Source organism: Chiloscyllium plagiosum, chromosome 7 (assembly GCF_004010195.1).
Source record: "Chiloscyllium plagiosum isolate BGI_BamShark_2017 chromosome 7, ASM401019v2, whole genome shotgun sequence".
Lineage (NCBI taxonomy): Eukaryota > Metazoa > Chordata > Chondrichthyes > Orectolobiformes > Hemiscylliidae > Chiloscyllium > Chiloscyllium plagiosum.
In genome coordinates this window covers 117,365,769-117,381,873 of record NC_057716.1, presented here as the reverse complement: position 1 = coordinate 117,381,873, position 16,105 = coordinate 117,365,769, and the positions used below count along the sequence as shown (strand labels likewise).

At 41.2% G+C, this 16,105-nt stretch overlaps 1 protein-coding gene across 7 annotated transcripts in view; it reads left to right on the top strand.

Moving 5' to 3' along the window:
* dgkh (diacylglycerol kinase, eta) overlaps positions 1-16,105 on the top strand; it is a 566,607-nt gene that overhangs the window by 1,025 nt on the left and 549,477 nt on the right. For 5 of the 7 annotated variants that reach the window (XM_043694441.1, XM_043694447.1, XM_043694443.1 and 2 more), the window contains exon 1: positions 12,018-12,601. In XM_043694441.1, the coding sequence (XP_043550376.1) occupies positions 12,329-12,601 (273 nt within the window). In that variant the 5' untranslated portion in view covers positions 12,018-12,328. Of the gene's footprint in view, positions 1-12,017; positions 12,602-16,105 lie in introns of those variants that run through there. The other 2 variants (XM_043694440.1, XM_043694442.1) reach the window with 2 other exon arrangements.

The following is a 16,105-nucleotide window of genomic DNA, read 5'->3' as shown; positions in this document are numbered from 1 at the left end:
CACATGGCCGCTCTATATCTCTATGCACTGTATGTGGCAGAGAGTAGATTGTGCGCCCGTATGTCTGTCAGCGCTTCTATCTGTATGTGTTGGTCTGTATGTGTCAGTTTGTCTGATTGTGTTATTGTATGATTTTCTGAGTGTATGGGATTGTCAGTCTGTGCGTGTGTGCCTGTGATTGAGCAATTGTGAGTGACTGTGTGATTGTCCATTTGTGTGTGTCAATCTGTGCTTGTGTGTGACACTGAAGATCAACGTCGCAATCTGGTTTGTACTTTAATTTCGGTGCAACCTTGATTTTCATAATGTTATCCTCTTCTCATTTTCCACAGTCTGTTTTTTTCTGATGGGACTTTACGAGCAGTTTTACATCCAAGTTATTTTCAAAACCTGCAATTAAAGTAGCTCAGGACTAACTTACAGGCAGAACCCTGATGTGTTTTTGTTTGAAAGGTGGAAAAATCATATTTGTGTTTAAAGTAACTTGACTGGTCCGAGATATACCCAAACACTCACGGATAGTTTGTTGATCATCTCTAGGTCTGGTCATGTATGTGCAGCTCAACATCATTTTAATTCACAAAGAGAATGCTGGAGAAACTCAGCAGGTCTGGTAGCATCTGTCGACAGAAAAACAGAGTTAATGTTCAAATCCAGTGACTCCTTGTCAGAGACTTTTCTCCAGCATTCTTGGTGTTTGTTTCAGATTTAAGGCATCAGCAGTCCTTATCATTTTGATTCACTTTCGGTTTTGTCAGCTTTGAGCTGTGTTGATTCGAATATAAATGCTTGAGTGAGAAACTGAGGCAAGTTGCACACTAGAATACTGTGTTTGGTAACAGCACAAGTGGAGAACTACAGCTGTCAATGTCTTTTTTTCCCCCTTGAATCTTATTTTTGACTTTTCAATAATTGATTTTTCTGTGCTACTTCACATAAGAGTGAAGTGGGACAGGACCCATTGTTGTCTGTCAATTCCTACCCTGCTTTGTTGGTTTCTGTTTCATTCACATCCCCAGAAATCGCTGGGGGTGCTGGGTGGTGAACAGGCACATTGCACATCCAAGTTGACATCATTTGCACACTCCACTCACAATACAATATCTGAAACACACACAGTTTCCAATCAACATTCCGTGGCCCATGCCCCAATTCTCAGCAACCATTACTGGCACTTGGACTATCTTCTATAAACAAAGTGGAAATGTTCCCGTATTTTTGTTTGAAACTTCAGTCCTAACAGCTCCTGTCTCAGTCCGGAATACTTCAGTCAATCTTGGACTGACTGATGCATGCATTTGATTTTCCCAATAGGCGAGTGTTCCGCAACTTCCTCCAGGATCTGGTAAATCAGAATTAGTTTGCATTAGTATTGATTGCTCTTGGAAGTGTGGCTATCAGTGTTTTCCATGTCCAAGATGTTTCTCTGTGAGAATGAATGAATTCTTCCTGGATGTGCATTCTGCGACTCTCCTCTCTGTGACCGATGGTGTGTGTTGAAAATTGCAGGCCAGGAGCATTTTGCTTATTTCACTTTGTGCATATGAGGGCTTTAGCACTGCCAAAGCATTTGATAACCTCGATGACCAAGATGTTTAAATGATTGCACTGAGCCATTATATATTTATGTTAATTTCAAACCAAGATAATCAGAGTGTATTTTTGTGGTGATTTTGACACTGAGACACTGTCCAGTTGTTGGGTAAAACCTATTTTTTATATTTTGTACAAAGTTAACTCTCTTTGTAGATGGCATTAAACTTAAATTTTGCATTTAAGTTATTCAGTTACAATCCTTAAGCAGGTTTTCTTCAAGGACTCAAGTGAAAGAACAACTGGATCCTCATTAAGAGATATTTTGTTAGCAGCATATAAAACTAGCTACTCAGTGCAATCTAGCATTTGAGTGTGACTTTCAATAGTGCCAGTGTTAAGTCATAGTCATAGAGTCAGACAGCATGGAAACAGACCCTTCAGTACAACTAGTCCACGTCAACAATGTCCCCAAACTAAACTAGTGCCATCTGCCTGCATTTCATCCATATCACTCCAAACCGTTCCTATTCATTTACTTATCCAAATGTTTTTTAAACGTTACAATTCTACCTGCATCCATCACTTTCTCTGGCAAAGTATTCAGGGAGTTAAATGAGGAAGGTAAAGAGGGTTTTTTTTTTGCTTTTGGTTTTGCTGAAAGATTTTCAATTTCAGAAATTGATTCCTACTGTGCTACAGGAGAAATAGCTGGTTAATTGGTGGATATTGGGCACATTATTAAGATTTATTCTATTCTTGAGATTCAAAACAAAGCAGCAGCTGGTGGTAAGGGTTATTAAAAGATATTTTAAAAATGAATATAAAGCGGAATACAATAAGTGAGTGGTCCCTTTGAACACATTAAGGAATGCAGGACAAGTGATCTGTTATAATTACAGCACATGGAAGTTTCTGAATACCAGTTTGGTCCACAGCAAATGTGCTTGCGGAAAGCATTTGAAGTTTGAGAAGCTTCAGCTCAGACTTTATAAGCTTGAGTTTAAATTACAAACAGTGCAACATGCGAGGGTAGGATTATTTGTACCAGAAAGCAACCACACTTCTTAGGGTTGGATCATCTGATTTTCTGTTGGTGTTCAGGGACAGGGGAGTATGACTGAGTGAGGTAGGTAAGATCGCCCAAAGGGCAGTTGTCCAACAGGTTTGTAGTTTTCTTTGAGCTTGTCTGGTTGACAGAATGGGCAGCAGGAGGGTTGAGCTAAGTGACTACGCCATCATGGTACAGGAATCTGAGGTTGTAGATTAACTGTGAATGTAGCAGTAATAAGTAACAGAATATTTAGGAGGACTGATACTGTTCTTTGCAGCAAAGAGCGTGAGTCCAGATGCATGTCTAGTCTGCCCTGTACCAGGGTTTCTGACTTGAGAGGAACCTGGAATGGGAGTGTGGATACAGACATCATAAAAACCAAAAGAACTGTGGGTGCTGTGAATCAGGAACAAAGACAGAAGTTGGTGGAAAAGCTCAGCAGCATCTATGAAGAAAAATCAGAATTAATATTTTGTTTGCGGTGATCCTTCCTCAGTCCTGATGGTAGCTAGGAAAATGTTGTTGGGATATATGCAGAAGGGCGGGGGGAGGGGGGGGGAGAAAGAAGTAAATGTTTGGTGGGGATAGAGCCCAAAGAGAGAGAAGAACAGTTGGAAAGACAAAGGAGTTGATAATGATCTGGCTAGGATGGTGAACAGCTGTTATTGGGAACTGTTAGTGACTAACAATATGTAGTATGCAATGGCAGACTATGTGATTTAAAAAGGCCTGGTGTGTGGGATAGGGGGCTAGGACATGGGGAAATTCAGGCCCTAAAATTATTGAACTCGATATTGCATCTGGACGCTGCAGTGTCTCTTCTACATTGCGGAAATGAACTGTGGACTGGGTGACCGCTTCACAGAACATGAACTGGACCAATGTCCTATGCAGTTGCAACATGACCTCCCAACTCCTTTACTCAATGCACTGACCAATAAAGGAAAGCATACCAAATACTTTCTTCACTATCCTATCTACCTGTGACTCCACTTTCAAGGAACTATAAACCTGCACTCCAAGGTCTCTTTGTTCTGCAACACTCCCCAGGACCTTACCATTAAGTGTATAAGTCCTACCCTGATTTACCTTTCCATAATGCAGCACGTCACATTTGTCTAAATTAAACTCTATTTGCAACTCCTTTGCCCATTGGCTCATCTGATCAAGATCCCATTATATTCAAAGGTAACCTTCTTCGCTGTCCATTGCAGCCCGTTTTGGTATCATCTGCAAACCTAACTATATCTCCTATGTTCACATCCAAATCATTTATATAAATGACAAAAAGCAGTAGACCCAGCACCAATCCTCTTGTAATGTTCCAATCACATTTTCACTGATATGTATCTCCATCCCTGCTCCATCTCAGGTGGCGGCATCAGAACTCAAGCTAGAGCCCCATAAAATTCCAGGTTCCTCTCAAGTCAGAATCTCTGGCACTGGGTCCTTCAGCCCTCTATGTTGTGCCAGCCTTTTATTCTACTCTAAAATCAGACTAACCTAAATACCCTTCATTGTACTAACTTCCATGTGCTTATCCAAGAGTTGCTTAAATGTCCCAAATGTATCTGACTCTCCTACCACTGCTGGCAATGCATTTCACACACTCACCATTCTGAGTAAAGAACCTACCTCTGACATCTCCCCTAAATCTTCCTCCAATTACCTTCAAATTATGCCCCTCGTGATAGACAATTCCGCCATGGGAGAAAGTGTCTGGCTATTCACTCTATCTACGCCAGGAACCATCAGTCGAAGTCCAATGTGTGGAGGATGCAGCGTGACCGTCTTCAGCTCAGACACCGCAGACACTTGAAGTGATGGTGGTGGCAGAAAATAAACACATTGGCAGTAACCCGGGGACGGCGGCAAGTGGAGGAGCAGAGAGGATGAAGTCTAAGAGGGGAAAAGATGAGCTTTTGAAGCAGTTTCAGTTCTAGTAATATCAATTTAATATTAATTATTCAGTATTTTAGCATTTATACAATTTTTTTCAGTAATTTATTCTGTAATCCAAGATGGTGCTGGAACGTGGTGATATCCATTTTGCACTGTACCTAGGTACAAGTGACAATATTAAATAAATCGAAACCTTAATGGATAATTGGGGTAGGTGGAACCTCTACAAATGGGATGGTCTACACTTGAACCAGAGGATTACCAATAGCTGGGGGGAGGGAAATTTGCTAATGCTCTGCGGGAGGGTTTAAAATAATTCAGCAGGGAGATGGGAACCTGAATTGTAGCTCGGAGAGTAGTGAGGTAATCAATAAGGTTTCAAGGACACAGGAGTGTACTGGCAGGCAGAAAGGCGGTTTAAAGTGTGTCTACTTCAATGCCAAGAGAATCTAGAATAAAGTGGGTGAACTTGTGCCATAGGTTGGTAATTGGGACTCCAATGTTGTGGCCATTTCGGAGACATGGGCAGAGCAGGGTCAGGAATAATTGTTGCAGGTTCTGGGGTTTAGCTGTTTCAGTAAGAACAGGGAAGGTGGTAGAAGGGGGGGAGGAAGTTTGTCAAGGACAATATTACGGTAGCAGAAAGGATGTTTGATGAGGACTTGTCTTGAGTTAGTATCGGCTGAGTTTAGAAATAGGAGAGGTCACCCTGTTGGGAGTTTTCTGCAGGCCTCTGAAAAGTTCCAGAGATGGACAGAAAAGGATTAAAAAGATGACTGTGGATCGGAGCAAGAATAATAGGGTAGTCATTATGGGGACTTTAACTTTCCAAATATTGACTGGAAACGCAATTGGAGAAAGTGAGGACTGCAGATGCTGGAGTACCAGAGTTGAAAAATGTGGCGCTGGAAAAACACAGCAGGCCAGGCAGCATCCGAGGAGCAGGAGAATCCTGCTCCCTGGCCTGCTGTGTTTTTCCAGCACCACATTTTTCAACTCTGGAAACGCTATAGTTCAAGTACTTTTAAATCGGTCAACTTTTGTCAAATGTGTGCAGGAGGGTTTCCTGGCACAGTATGTAGATAGGCCAGCAAGAGGTGAGGCCACATTGGATTTGGTACTGGGTAGTGAACCTGGCCAGGTGTTAGATTTGGAGATGGATGAGCACTTTGGTGATAGTGACCACAATTTGGTTAAGTTTACTTTAGCAATAGAAAGGGATAGGTATATGCCACAGAGAAAGAGTTATAGCTGGGGGAAAAGCAAATATGATGTAGTTAAGTAACATTTTGGATGCATAGGATGGGGAATGAAACTGTAGGGGGTGGGCACAATTGAAATGTGAAGCTTGTGCAAGGAACAGCTATTGCGTGCCCTTGATAAGTATGTACCTGTCAGGCAGGGAGGAAGTGTTCGAGTGAGGGAACCGTTGTTTACTAAGAACTTGAATCTCTTTTCAAGAGGAAGAAGGAGGCTTATGTAAAGGTGAGACATGAGTTAGGGTGCTTGAGAATTACAAGTTAGCCAGGAAAGACCTGAAATGAGAGCTACGAAGAGCCATGAGAAGTCTTTGGCAGGTAGGATCATCCTTTTCCCTGGATGCTGCCTGACCTGCTGTGCTGTTCCAGCAATAAAGTTTCAACTTTGATCTCCAGCATCTACAGACCTCACTTTCTCCTCCAGGATCAAGGAATACCTTTAGGTATGTTAGGAATAAAAGAATGACTCGAGTAAGATTAGGGCCAATCAAGGATAGTAGTGGGAAGTTGTGTGTGGAGTCCGATGAGATAGGGGAAGAGCTAAATGAACATTTTTCGTCAATATTCACAACGGAAAAAGTCAATGTTGTTGAGGAGAATACTAAAATACAGGCTATTAGACTAGATGGGATTGATGTTCAATGGGAGAAGTGTTAGCAATTCTGGAAAGTGTGAAAATAGATAAGTCCCCTGGGCTTTATCCTAGAATTCTCTGAGAAGCTAGGATGGAGATTGCAGAGCCTTTGGCTTTGACCTTTATGTTGTCATTGTCGACAGGAGTAGTGCCAGAAGACTGGAGGACAGCAAATGTTGTCCCCTTGTTCAGGAAGGGGAGTAGAGATAACCCTGGTAATTATAGACCAGTGAGCCTTGTTGTGGGTAAAGTGTTGGAAAGGATTGTAAGAGATAGGATTTATAATCATCTCGAGAGGAATAAGTTGATCAGGGATAATGAACACGGTGCCTCACAAACCATATTGAGTTCTTTGAGAAGGTGACCAAACAGCTGGATGAGGGTAAAGCAGTTGATGTGGGGTATATGGACTTCAGTAAGGTGTTTGATAAGTTTCCCCATTGTAGGCTATTGCAGAAAATACAGAGGCATCGGATTGAGGGTGATTTAGTGGTTTGGTTCAGAAATTGGCTCGCTGTGAGAGGATCGTGGTTGATGGGAAATGTTCACCCTGGAGTTCAGTTACTAGTGGTGTACCACAATGATCTATTTTGAGGCCACTCCTGTTTTTCATTTTTATAAACGACCTGGATGAAGGCATAGAAGGATGGGTTAGTAAATTTGTGGATGACACTAAAGTCGGTGGAGTTGTGGATAGTGCCAAAGGATGTTGCTGGTTACATAGACATAGATAATCTGCAGAGCTGGGCTGAGAGGTGGAAAATGGAGTTTAATGCGGAAAAGCGTGAGGTGATTCACTTTGGAAGGAATAATAGGAATACAGAGTATTGGGCTAATGGTAAGATTCTTGGTAGTGTGGATGAGCAGAGAGATTTCGTTGTCCATTTGCATAGATTCCTGAAAGCTGCCATCCAGGTTGATAGGGTTGGTAAGAAGGAGTACGATGTGTTAGTTATTATTGGTATAGGGATTGAGTTTCAGAGCCATGAGGTCATAGAAAGGGTTCAGAGGAGATTTATCAGGATGTGGCCTGGTATGGAGGGAAGGCCTTATGAGGAAAGGGTGAGGTACTTGAGGCTGTTTTTTGTTTGAGAGAAAAAGGTTAAGAGGTGACTTTATAGAAACATACAAGATGATCAGGGGATTAGATAGAGTGGACAGTAAGAGATCTTTCCTCTGATAATGTTGGCTAGCACGAGGGAATATAGCTTTAAATTGGGGGGTGATAGATATAGGACAGATGTCAGAGGTAGTTTCTTTATTCAGAGTAGAAGGGGTGTGAAATGCCCTGCCTGCAACAGTTGCAGAGTCGTCAATTTTAAGCGCATTTAAATGGTCATTGGATAAACATATGGATGAAAATTGAATAGTGTAGGTTTGGCAGGCTTCACATTGGTTCCACAGGTCGGTGCAACATCGAGCACCGAAAGGCCTGTACTGCGTTGCAATTTATGTTCTAGGCTGGCATTTATTGGCCATCCCTAATTGCCCTTGAGAAGGTGGGTGTGAGTCTCCTTTAGAACTGCAGTCTTTTTGGTTTAGATACATTAACATTGCTGTGAGGAAAGCAGTTCCAGGGTTTTGACCCAGTGAAAGTGAGGGAACCACATTTTCGTTTCCAGTCAGGGTGGAAGGACAGGAACTTGTAGATGGTGGCATTTGCACGTATTTTCTACCCTTATTCTTCCAAGTCGCAGAGGTCAACAATTTTGAAAGATGCTGTCATTTGGTTGATGTTTTAATTTGCTGTTTGAGTGTCTCTGTCCAGCACACTGCTCATGACCAGTCATAAGAAATCCATTTGGTTTAGCTCTGATTTCAGCCAACTGTGCAATGAATCTACAGTCATTGTGTAGGTGTGGTTTAAAACAACTAGTTTAAACAACTGGTATGGCATTTCAGATACAAACTGATTTTTATCTGAACCTCATGTTTCTGTCTATTCAAGTCACATTCTGTAAGCTTTATTGTGTGTTTGAGTTCGGTGGCTTAATGAAATCGTGTGCTTTTCTGTTACTTTTTCCACACCTCCTGGATCTCAGTGTTTGTCTTTGTCTTCAAAGTCCATGTTTATTCTAGGGTTCCTGCAGATGTATCCTACATTCTTTCAGTGTCTCTGTTTCATGATTTTTCGTTCAATGTATGCTTTTATCTACGCAATTCCTCTCCGGTTATGCTCCTCTAACAGTCACCTCAATGGATTTCCATCACTTGGTTCCACTTGATCTTCTGATTAGAGTCATGCATCTCCATCAATGAATTCTTTTCCATCCTGATCTATTTTTGGCCACACTTTTGCTCACCTGCAATTTGGTCCCATACGTTTTGGCTGCATCACCCTTGTTCCAGGACTAAAACCTAAAGTGCTGAACATATTCAACAGGTCAGGTGGCGCCTGTGGAGACAGAAATAAGAGTAAACATTTCAAGTCACTGTCCTTCCTTCAAGACTCCCTCCTCCCTTGATCTTATGACAGAGGCTTCACCTCTGTCATAAGACTTCCAGTCTTGAAATGCGCTGCAGTTTCCTCCAGCAAACCATGAGGAAATCAGAAACTGATACCTTCGGCTTGGCAACAACCTCATAAGGTGACCATCATAATCATCACCTCTCCCCGTCTATAATTCAAGCACAACGAGGTTGCTTGCAACTTTAACATCCCATTCAGCTTTGAGCTTAAACTCTAAACGCTGAACCTTACCATAGAAAAAAATCCCCGACTGCCATACCATCTGTCTTTGTCACTTACAGACATAACTATTAGAAGGCTCTCCAGAAAAGGGTAGCCTTCTACACATCAAATCTATTCCCTTGGTATTCTCTTCATCCCACCATTTGCTGATCTATACTGACCTCCAGTCAGCTGATACCTCAAAGTTAAAATTCTCATTGTTAGAGTTAAACTGTCACTTCGCCTCCCACTTCCTACAACAGTCGTCAATGTTTAATTGTCAAAGCCTATTTTTATGGATCATTTTATTTCCTTCCCAATCACCCCTTAACTGCTCAAGTCCTGTTCCCTTCTCTTGTGCATTGACCACTATGATTACTGGTCATAACTTTGTGTTCCATGTACTTCCTCAATTTTGACATTTTTCTTCATTTAAGATCCTGTTTATAAATCACATCTGATATTTTTGTCACGCCTGCTTCTTTGGCTCAGTTTCTGTTTTGTTTTTATATCTCTGTGAAGTCCCTTGAAATATATCCTCCATTAATGAACACATTACATAAATAGTTTGAAAATGTCTTTCTATATTATGTCTTTAATTTTTGTTCAAAGTTTGTGTTTGAGTTTTCATCTCTTTGGGAACTCTTCTGTGTGTAACTTGTGCCCCTTACCTGAATCTCTCTGTCTCAGTACTTTGCCTCTGGTCTGTATAAGTGTGTGCTTCTGATATTGTTTTTCTATCTAATTTCATGTTTGTCTTCTTCTCCTGTACCATTTTCAGTATTTGTCACTCACCTCTCTATCTCTTCCTTAATCTCTGTACCTCTCTTCTATGTTTCTGTCTCACTTAATATTTTTGTGTTTATTTAGTTTTTTCTCCTTCTGTACCTGTCTTTTTGGTATTCCTTTCTCTCAGGACTTTTCCTTCCTGATGTTTGTCGTTCAATCTCTGAATGTCTTTGGCGACAGCCATCCAGACTTAGTTTCTCTGTATCTCAGCCTCTTACACTCCCCTCGGTACAGTGGATTTTAGCTCATTTGCTCCAGACACTGACATATGGTACTCTTTCTCTCACACTGCATCTCTCTTGCTTTGTGCACGGGCCTTTTGGTCTCAGTCTCTCTCTGAACAGCGGTTTATAAATCTCTCTGTATACCGGCATTTCTGTTTCACTATACACTGACCTCTAGCTCTGTCTTTTGCCTTGCACTGGCGTTTAGCACTTTCTTTCTTTGTTTCTCTCTCTCTCTCTCTGTGTGCACAACAGTCTGTGTACAGCCGATTATGTGTGTTGCTGTCTCACTTCCTTTGTCAGTTTGTATGCCTCTTGCTTTCTGGATCTGTGTATGTCAGATGTTCTCAGTGCCTTCCTCTCTCTCTTTTAAAAAAAAGTTGTAATCAACCTGTTCAGAGATGTTACTACACACCTCTGGAGCAAGTGGGACGTGAACCTAGGGCATCGATCCTGCTTTTACTCTGCGTACCTGTGCCTATGTTTTTTTAATTCCTGTCTGTTTCACACTTGCTATTTGTGCTTCTGTCTCTTCATTTTCTTCAGGCTCTCTACCTCGGCCAGTCTGTCTACCTCTGTCAGTTTTTTTCTTCATCTAGTTTCTTTTCCCCAGTCGCTTATCTAAGTACCTTTTGTGTTTGATGTCAACAGTGTGTCTGAATAATACAATGTGTTTTTCTCCTCCGACCTATATATTTCTATATCTGTGTTTCAGCATTTCTGCCATTGTTCAAATGCTGCTTCTATGGAATATCTTTTTAACACATTAAAGGTGTAAGTTGTTCATTGCTTCTTCATTTGCGTGATTTTTCCCTATCAGTACAGAGCTCACTTCTGCATGTTTCAAATCAGTTTTTACAGTTTGTATAGGTCTCAGTCTGCTTTTATACCTGCCATTCATCCTGCATGTGTTCATGGCTGTTTCTCTTCTGTTTCTGTTAGGCAACAGCTCTCTTGCTGAGTTTTTTTCCCCATTATCCAGCTGTCTGCTGCTATCTTTTTTTTCTTTATTCCAATTTTCTACCCATCAGTCTGTATTTCTCCCTTACTTTGCTGTGGTCTCTTTCCCTGTCAATTTCCCAATTTCTTTTCTATGTTTCTCTATTACAATGTTCCTTTTTATTGTACATTTCTTTCTTTTTGTGCCTGCAAGTTTCATTCTTTCTCCATTTTCTTTATTACTATCTGTCTTTCTGTTTTATGGTTCTCTCCTAACTACTCACATTTTTCTCACTTTTTAGCTTTGTTTCACTTTATTAAACTTTATGCTTGTGTCTCTGTCTCCCATTCTCTTTATATCCTTAGTTCTCTGTTTGTATCTGATATCATCTATCTCAGCATTTCTCTACATTTCATTTTTTTTATCTCTGATCATTTTCTCTTTATTTATCTCTAATACTATTATCTCTACATCCTTGTTTTGCTGTGCCTCTTTCTTGGTCTAATTTTTTTTTTGCATGGCTTTGTGTGTCTTTTGGTTCCTTTCCGTAGTTTTGTAAGTCATTCTCTACTTCTCCCTAGTTGTCTCCACATTTATTTGTTTATCCTTTTTTTTGTTTCTGTGCTTGTCTCTCTTCCCTGTTTATCTGGATCTCTCACATTCTTAATTCCAATTCCTCACTTTATTTATGTTTCTCTCATTCAGCTTGTTGTCCATTATTTCCCATTGTTTCTCTCTGTTTATATCTCAGTTTCTCCCAGTTTTTCTCTGTCTCTCTCTCCCTCTGCATTTGTGTTTGTTTTTCTTTGAGATTGTCTGTTTCTCTCCACGCATTTTTTGGCATCTTGATTTCATATTTCTGTGTTTCTGTCACACCTCTTACTCTCTGTCTTGCACTTTTTCTGTATTCTCTCTCACTCCTTGTTTCACTTTTTGTTTCTGTAATTATTTGAGTTCTCTTACTTCATTTCTGTTTCATTGGATTTATCTTTCCCTTTGCAATTTTCTGTTTTTTCTCGCCTTTTCTGACTTTCTCTACCTTTACTCCTGCTTGCCCTTTTCTCTCCACTTCTGCCTCTCTTGATTCTCTTTATCTGCCAAATCTCCATCTCCGCCTTTTACCTCTACATCTCTATTTCGTCCCTATCTTGGTTTGTGTTTTATGTTTCTGTATCTCTTCGTGTCCCCCGCCCAACCTTTTGTATTTCTCTCCCTCCCTCCCCCTTCTGTCTCTATCTCTCTTGTTGCCCTCTTTCTCTCTCTGTGTCTCTCTGTCTCTCTGAACTTTCTGTCTCACCCTTTGCCCAGAGTCCGGCTGGAACATGGCGTCGAAGCCCGGAGGCGCCGCACCGCGCTGGGCTGGCTCTGACAGGAAAGCGGCTCAACCTCACTCCAAGTCTTCCTTCTGCCCGCAGGAATCGGAGAAGGCGGCGGCGGGGATGGCGGGCGCGGGGGCCGGAGCTCCGCAGCAGCAGCATGCGGCCGGAGGCGGCCCGGGAGCCACCGGGGACGAGTCCTCCGACAGCGAAGGGGAGCACGAAGGGCCACAAAAACTCATCAGGAAAGTGTCGACCTCCGGGCAGATCAGGAGCAAGGTAAGCTTCAGTCAGCAAAGGGGTGGGGGGAAGGGGGGAAAGGGAAAAAAAATCAGGCCGCGGCTCCGGCTGCCCGTTGCTAGGCTCGGTTGCTAGGGAGCGGCACCGATGGCAACCCCGCTGTCCCCATGGCAGCAGGAGTCAGGCAGCAGCAGGAGGACCAGGCCCCAGCTGCTGGGCCATAGCCAGGTGGGCAGGCAAGGTAGGCAGGTGATTCCTTGGCAAAGATGCTTTCACCTGACAACTACTCTGTCACCCATAGGGTTGGGGGGTGTCCCTGGTCATCCTATCTTTGCATGGCTGATTCCCACTGCCAGTTTTGTGCAAAACTTGGCACGGTGCTGTTAACGCCTGATGGTCCTGCAGTGCTTCCACTGGGAATGGCAGGCTGGAACACGACAAGTTTGTGTGAAGTTCCCCTTTCGAAGTATGGAATATAGGATGAAATAGTTGGCATGTACAGACAAGTGATATAACTGTATCAAAATCATGTGAGCTGTGACATTTGGTTAAGCAATTTTTCGAGATACCATTTCAGGAAACGTTTTTCATTTGTTTACAAACACAATCAGGCAAGTAGCTTAACAATACATTCTTATAATGATTTTCCCCAAATAAAAATGGTTTGGAGTAAAACAACAAAGTTTGTTTTCACGTATTTCGCATCAGTGTCTGCAAAATGGCATGTACTGTTTATAAAATATTGAATCTGCTTTTAAATTGTGCAGAGCTTCCTTCTTAGGACTAGCTTGAAACTCTGAAACTCTAATTTGTTGAAGAATTTGGGGCAGAATATTAGCCGAGGAATGAAAAGTATTTCAATTTTATCAACATCAAATTTCTACTGTTGCCCAGAGTAGTTCCTAGCATATTCCAAGTGTTGGAGAATAATATTGGCAATACACATAGACTGGAATAGTTATATATAAAACGGAGCTGGATCAGAAGTTAAAGTGGGGATGAATTTCGATAAATTTCATATTATCTGTGTGCAGAATATCCTGGGACAGGAGACTGGTGCAAATTTTCTTGGAATTCATAGGACTGAGTCTGTTTCACTGTTAGTAGTGATTTGCAGTTATTTAATTCACTCCGGTAAATGTCCACTCCAGAGACATTATCGACAACTGCACCAAACAAAGAAGTATTAGGAAAAATGACAAAATAGACATGGTAAAAAACACAGGTTTTAAAGTCACAAATGTATCTCTGAAATGGTTCATAAAGGTATTCATCATTGCTTTTGTATGTATACATTGTCATAGTTAATCTTTCTTCAGGATAAAGTGCCGTTACCAGTTAGAAAGCTTATTCTGAAGTTTCTGGTTCAGGTCCCTGACAGAATTTGAATATGTAGCCTGAGTTGGCACTTCAGTGTATCACTGAGAAAAGGTCGCATTGGTGAAATGGCCCTGTCTATTCAGATCTGAAAATGTGTTGCTGGAAAAGTGCAGCAGGTCAGGCAGCATCCAGGGAACAGGAGAATCGACATTTCGGGCATAAGCCCTTCTTCATTCCTGAAGGAGGGCTTATGCCCGAAACGTCGATTCTCCTGTTCCCTGGATGCTGCCTGACCTGCTGCACTTTTCCAGCAACACATTTTCAGCTCTGATCTCCAGCATCTGCAGACCTCACTTTCTCCTGTCTATTCAGATGCATGATTTGAAAGAGTTTTTTCGTCTTCTCGGTCAAGATTGCCAAGAATATTTAATTCACTTTTTCTTTGTGGGGTCTTGTGTTATGTTGTTTGGCTGCTGCATTTGACTACACTTCACAGCCTGTAGAGTACTGTGTAAAATACCAGATGTTTGAATAATAATAGTTAGTGGGTGCATAAAAGCCAAAGGTAGTTAAATATTATTTGAAAGAGAAGCTGACACAAAAATATAGAAGTGAATTGTACAACTGTCCTCATGTAGAGGCAAACAATGGACCAAACATTATGCTATCAGAGATAAAGAATGCTGACAAATTGATCAGTGAGTGAATGCGAAATGGTCAGGCCAGGCATGGAGTACCAATAGATGATCTAAAAGCCCTTGGAGAAACAGAACTAGAATTGGTAATAGAAATTTGTGATCAAATACATGGATACATTCCAAGTGATTTGAGACATTGATTATTCTTTACCCAAGAAACCTAAAATAATGAAATGCAATCATTTTAGAATTTAACTTAATGAGTCATCTTATTAAAGTGATCTTTAAAATCATATTAGAATGAAATAATGACACATTTGGAGCAGAAATCATTGAAATACTATTTGGATTTAACCTGGAGTAGGAAGAAAAGAGGAAAGTATTTAACCAGATAAATATCTGGAAATAAATATGAACATTTGCATATTCTTTGTGGATAATGAAAAAGCATTTGATTGTATTTAACACCAAAAGTTAATAAATGATGTCACTGAAATGTGATATTAATAGTAAAGATGTGCAGTTTATTCAAAATTTATATTCAGAACAAATACTGAGCATGAGGCTACAAGAGGGATAATCCAAAATATTTCAATTGAAGGCAGGAGCCCAACAAGATTGTGTGTATTGTTTTTGCTAAGACTATTCAATCTGCACACAGAACCAACATTCAGAGAATTAAATATACATCGGTAAAAATTGGAACAAGTATATCAACGTGCGGAATATTGGCAACAGCACTACTTGCAAGGTTCGAAAATATATGATATCATAGACAAAGTAAAATTTAGAATTTGGGTTTCAGAGTAGAGTATGAAACCAACAAAATAAAAATCAATGGTAGTTGGAAGGGATACTTGAGAAGAAACTAGAATGGGGCATGTATAAAAGCTTCTCCAGTTAGGATAAATGATAATGGTGAATGTATTGCAGGAGTTATAGGAAGGATAGCCTGAACTATATTTGTGGTGGTGCATGATTTGTCAGCGACAAGAAAACTTCAGCTTGTAGTGAGGAAGAACTCATAAGATGCTACATTCTGTCTACATTCCCTGTTTAAGAAGGGTGGTAAAGACAAGCCAGGGAACTATAGACCGATGAGCCTGACCTCAGTGGTGGGCAAGTTGTTGGAGGGAATCCTGAGGGACAGGATATACATGTATTTGGAAAGGCAAGGACTGATTAGGGATAGTCAACATGGCTTTGTGCGTGGGAAATCATGTCTCACAAACTTGATTGAGTTTTTTGAAGAAGTAACAAAGAAGCAGTAGATGTGATCTATATGGACTTCAGTAAGGCATTCGACAAGGCTCCCCATGGGAGACTGATTAGCAAGGTTAGATCTCATGGAATACAGGGAGAACTAGCCATTTGGATACAGAACTGGCTCAAAGGTGGAAGACAGAGGGTGGTGGTGGAAGGTTGTTTTTCAGGCTGGAAGCCCGTGACCAGTGGAGCGCCACAAGGGTCGGTGCTGGGCCCTCTACTTTTTGTCATTTACATAAATGATTTGGATGCGAGTATAAGAGGTACAGCAAAATTGGAGGTATAGTGGACAGCGAAGAGGGTTACCTCCGATTACAAC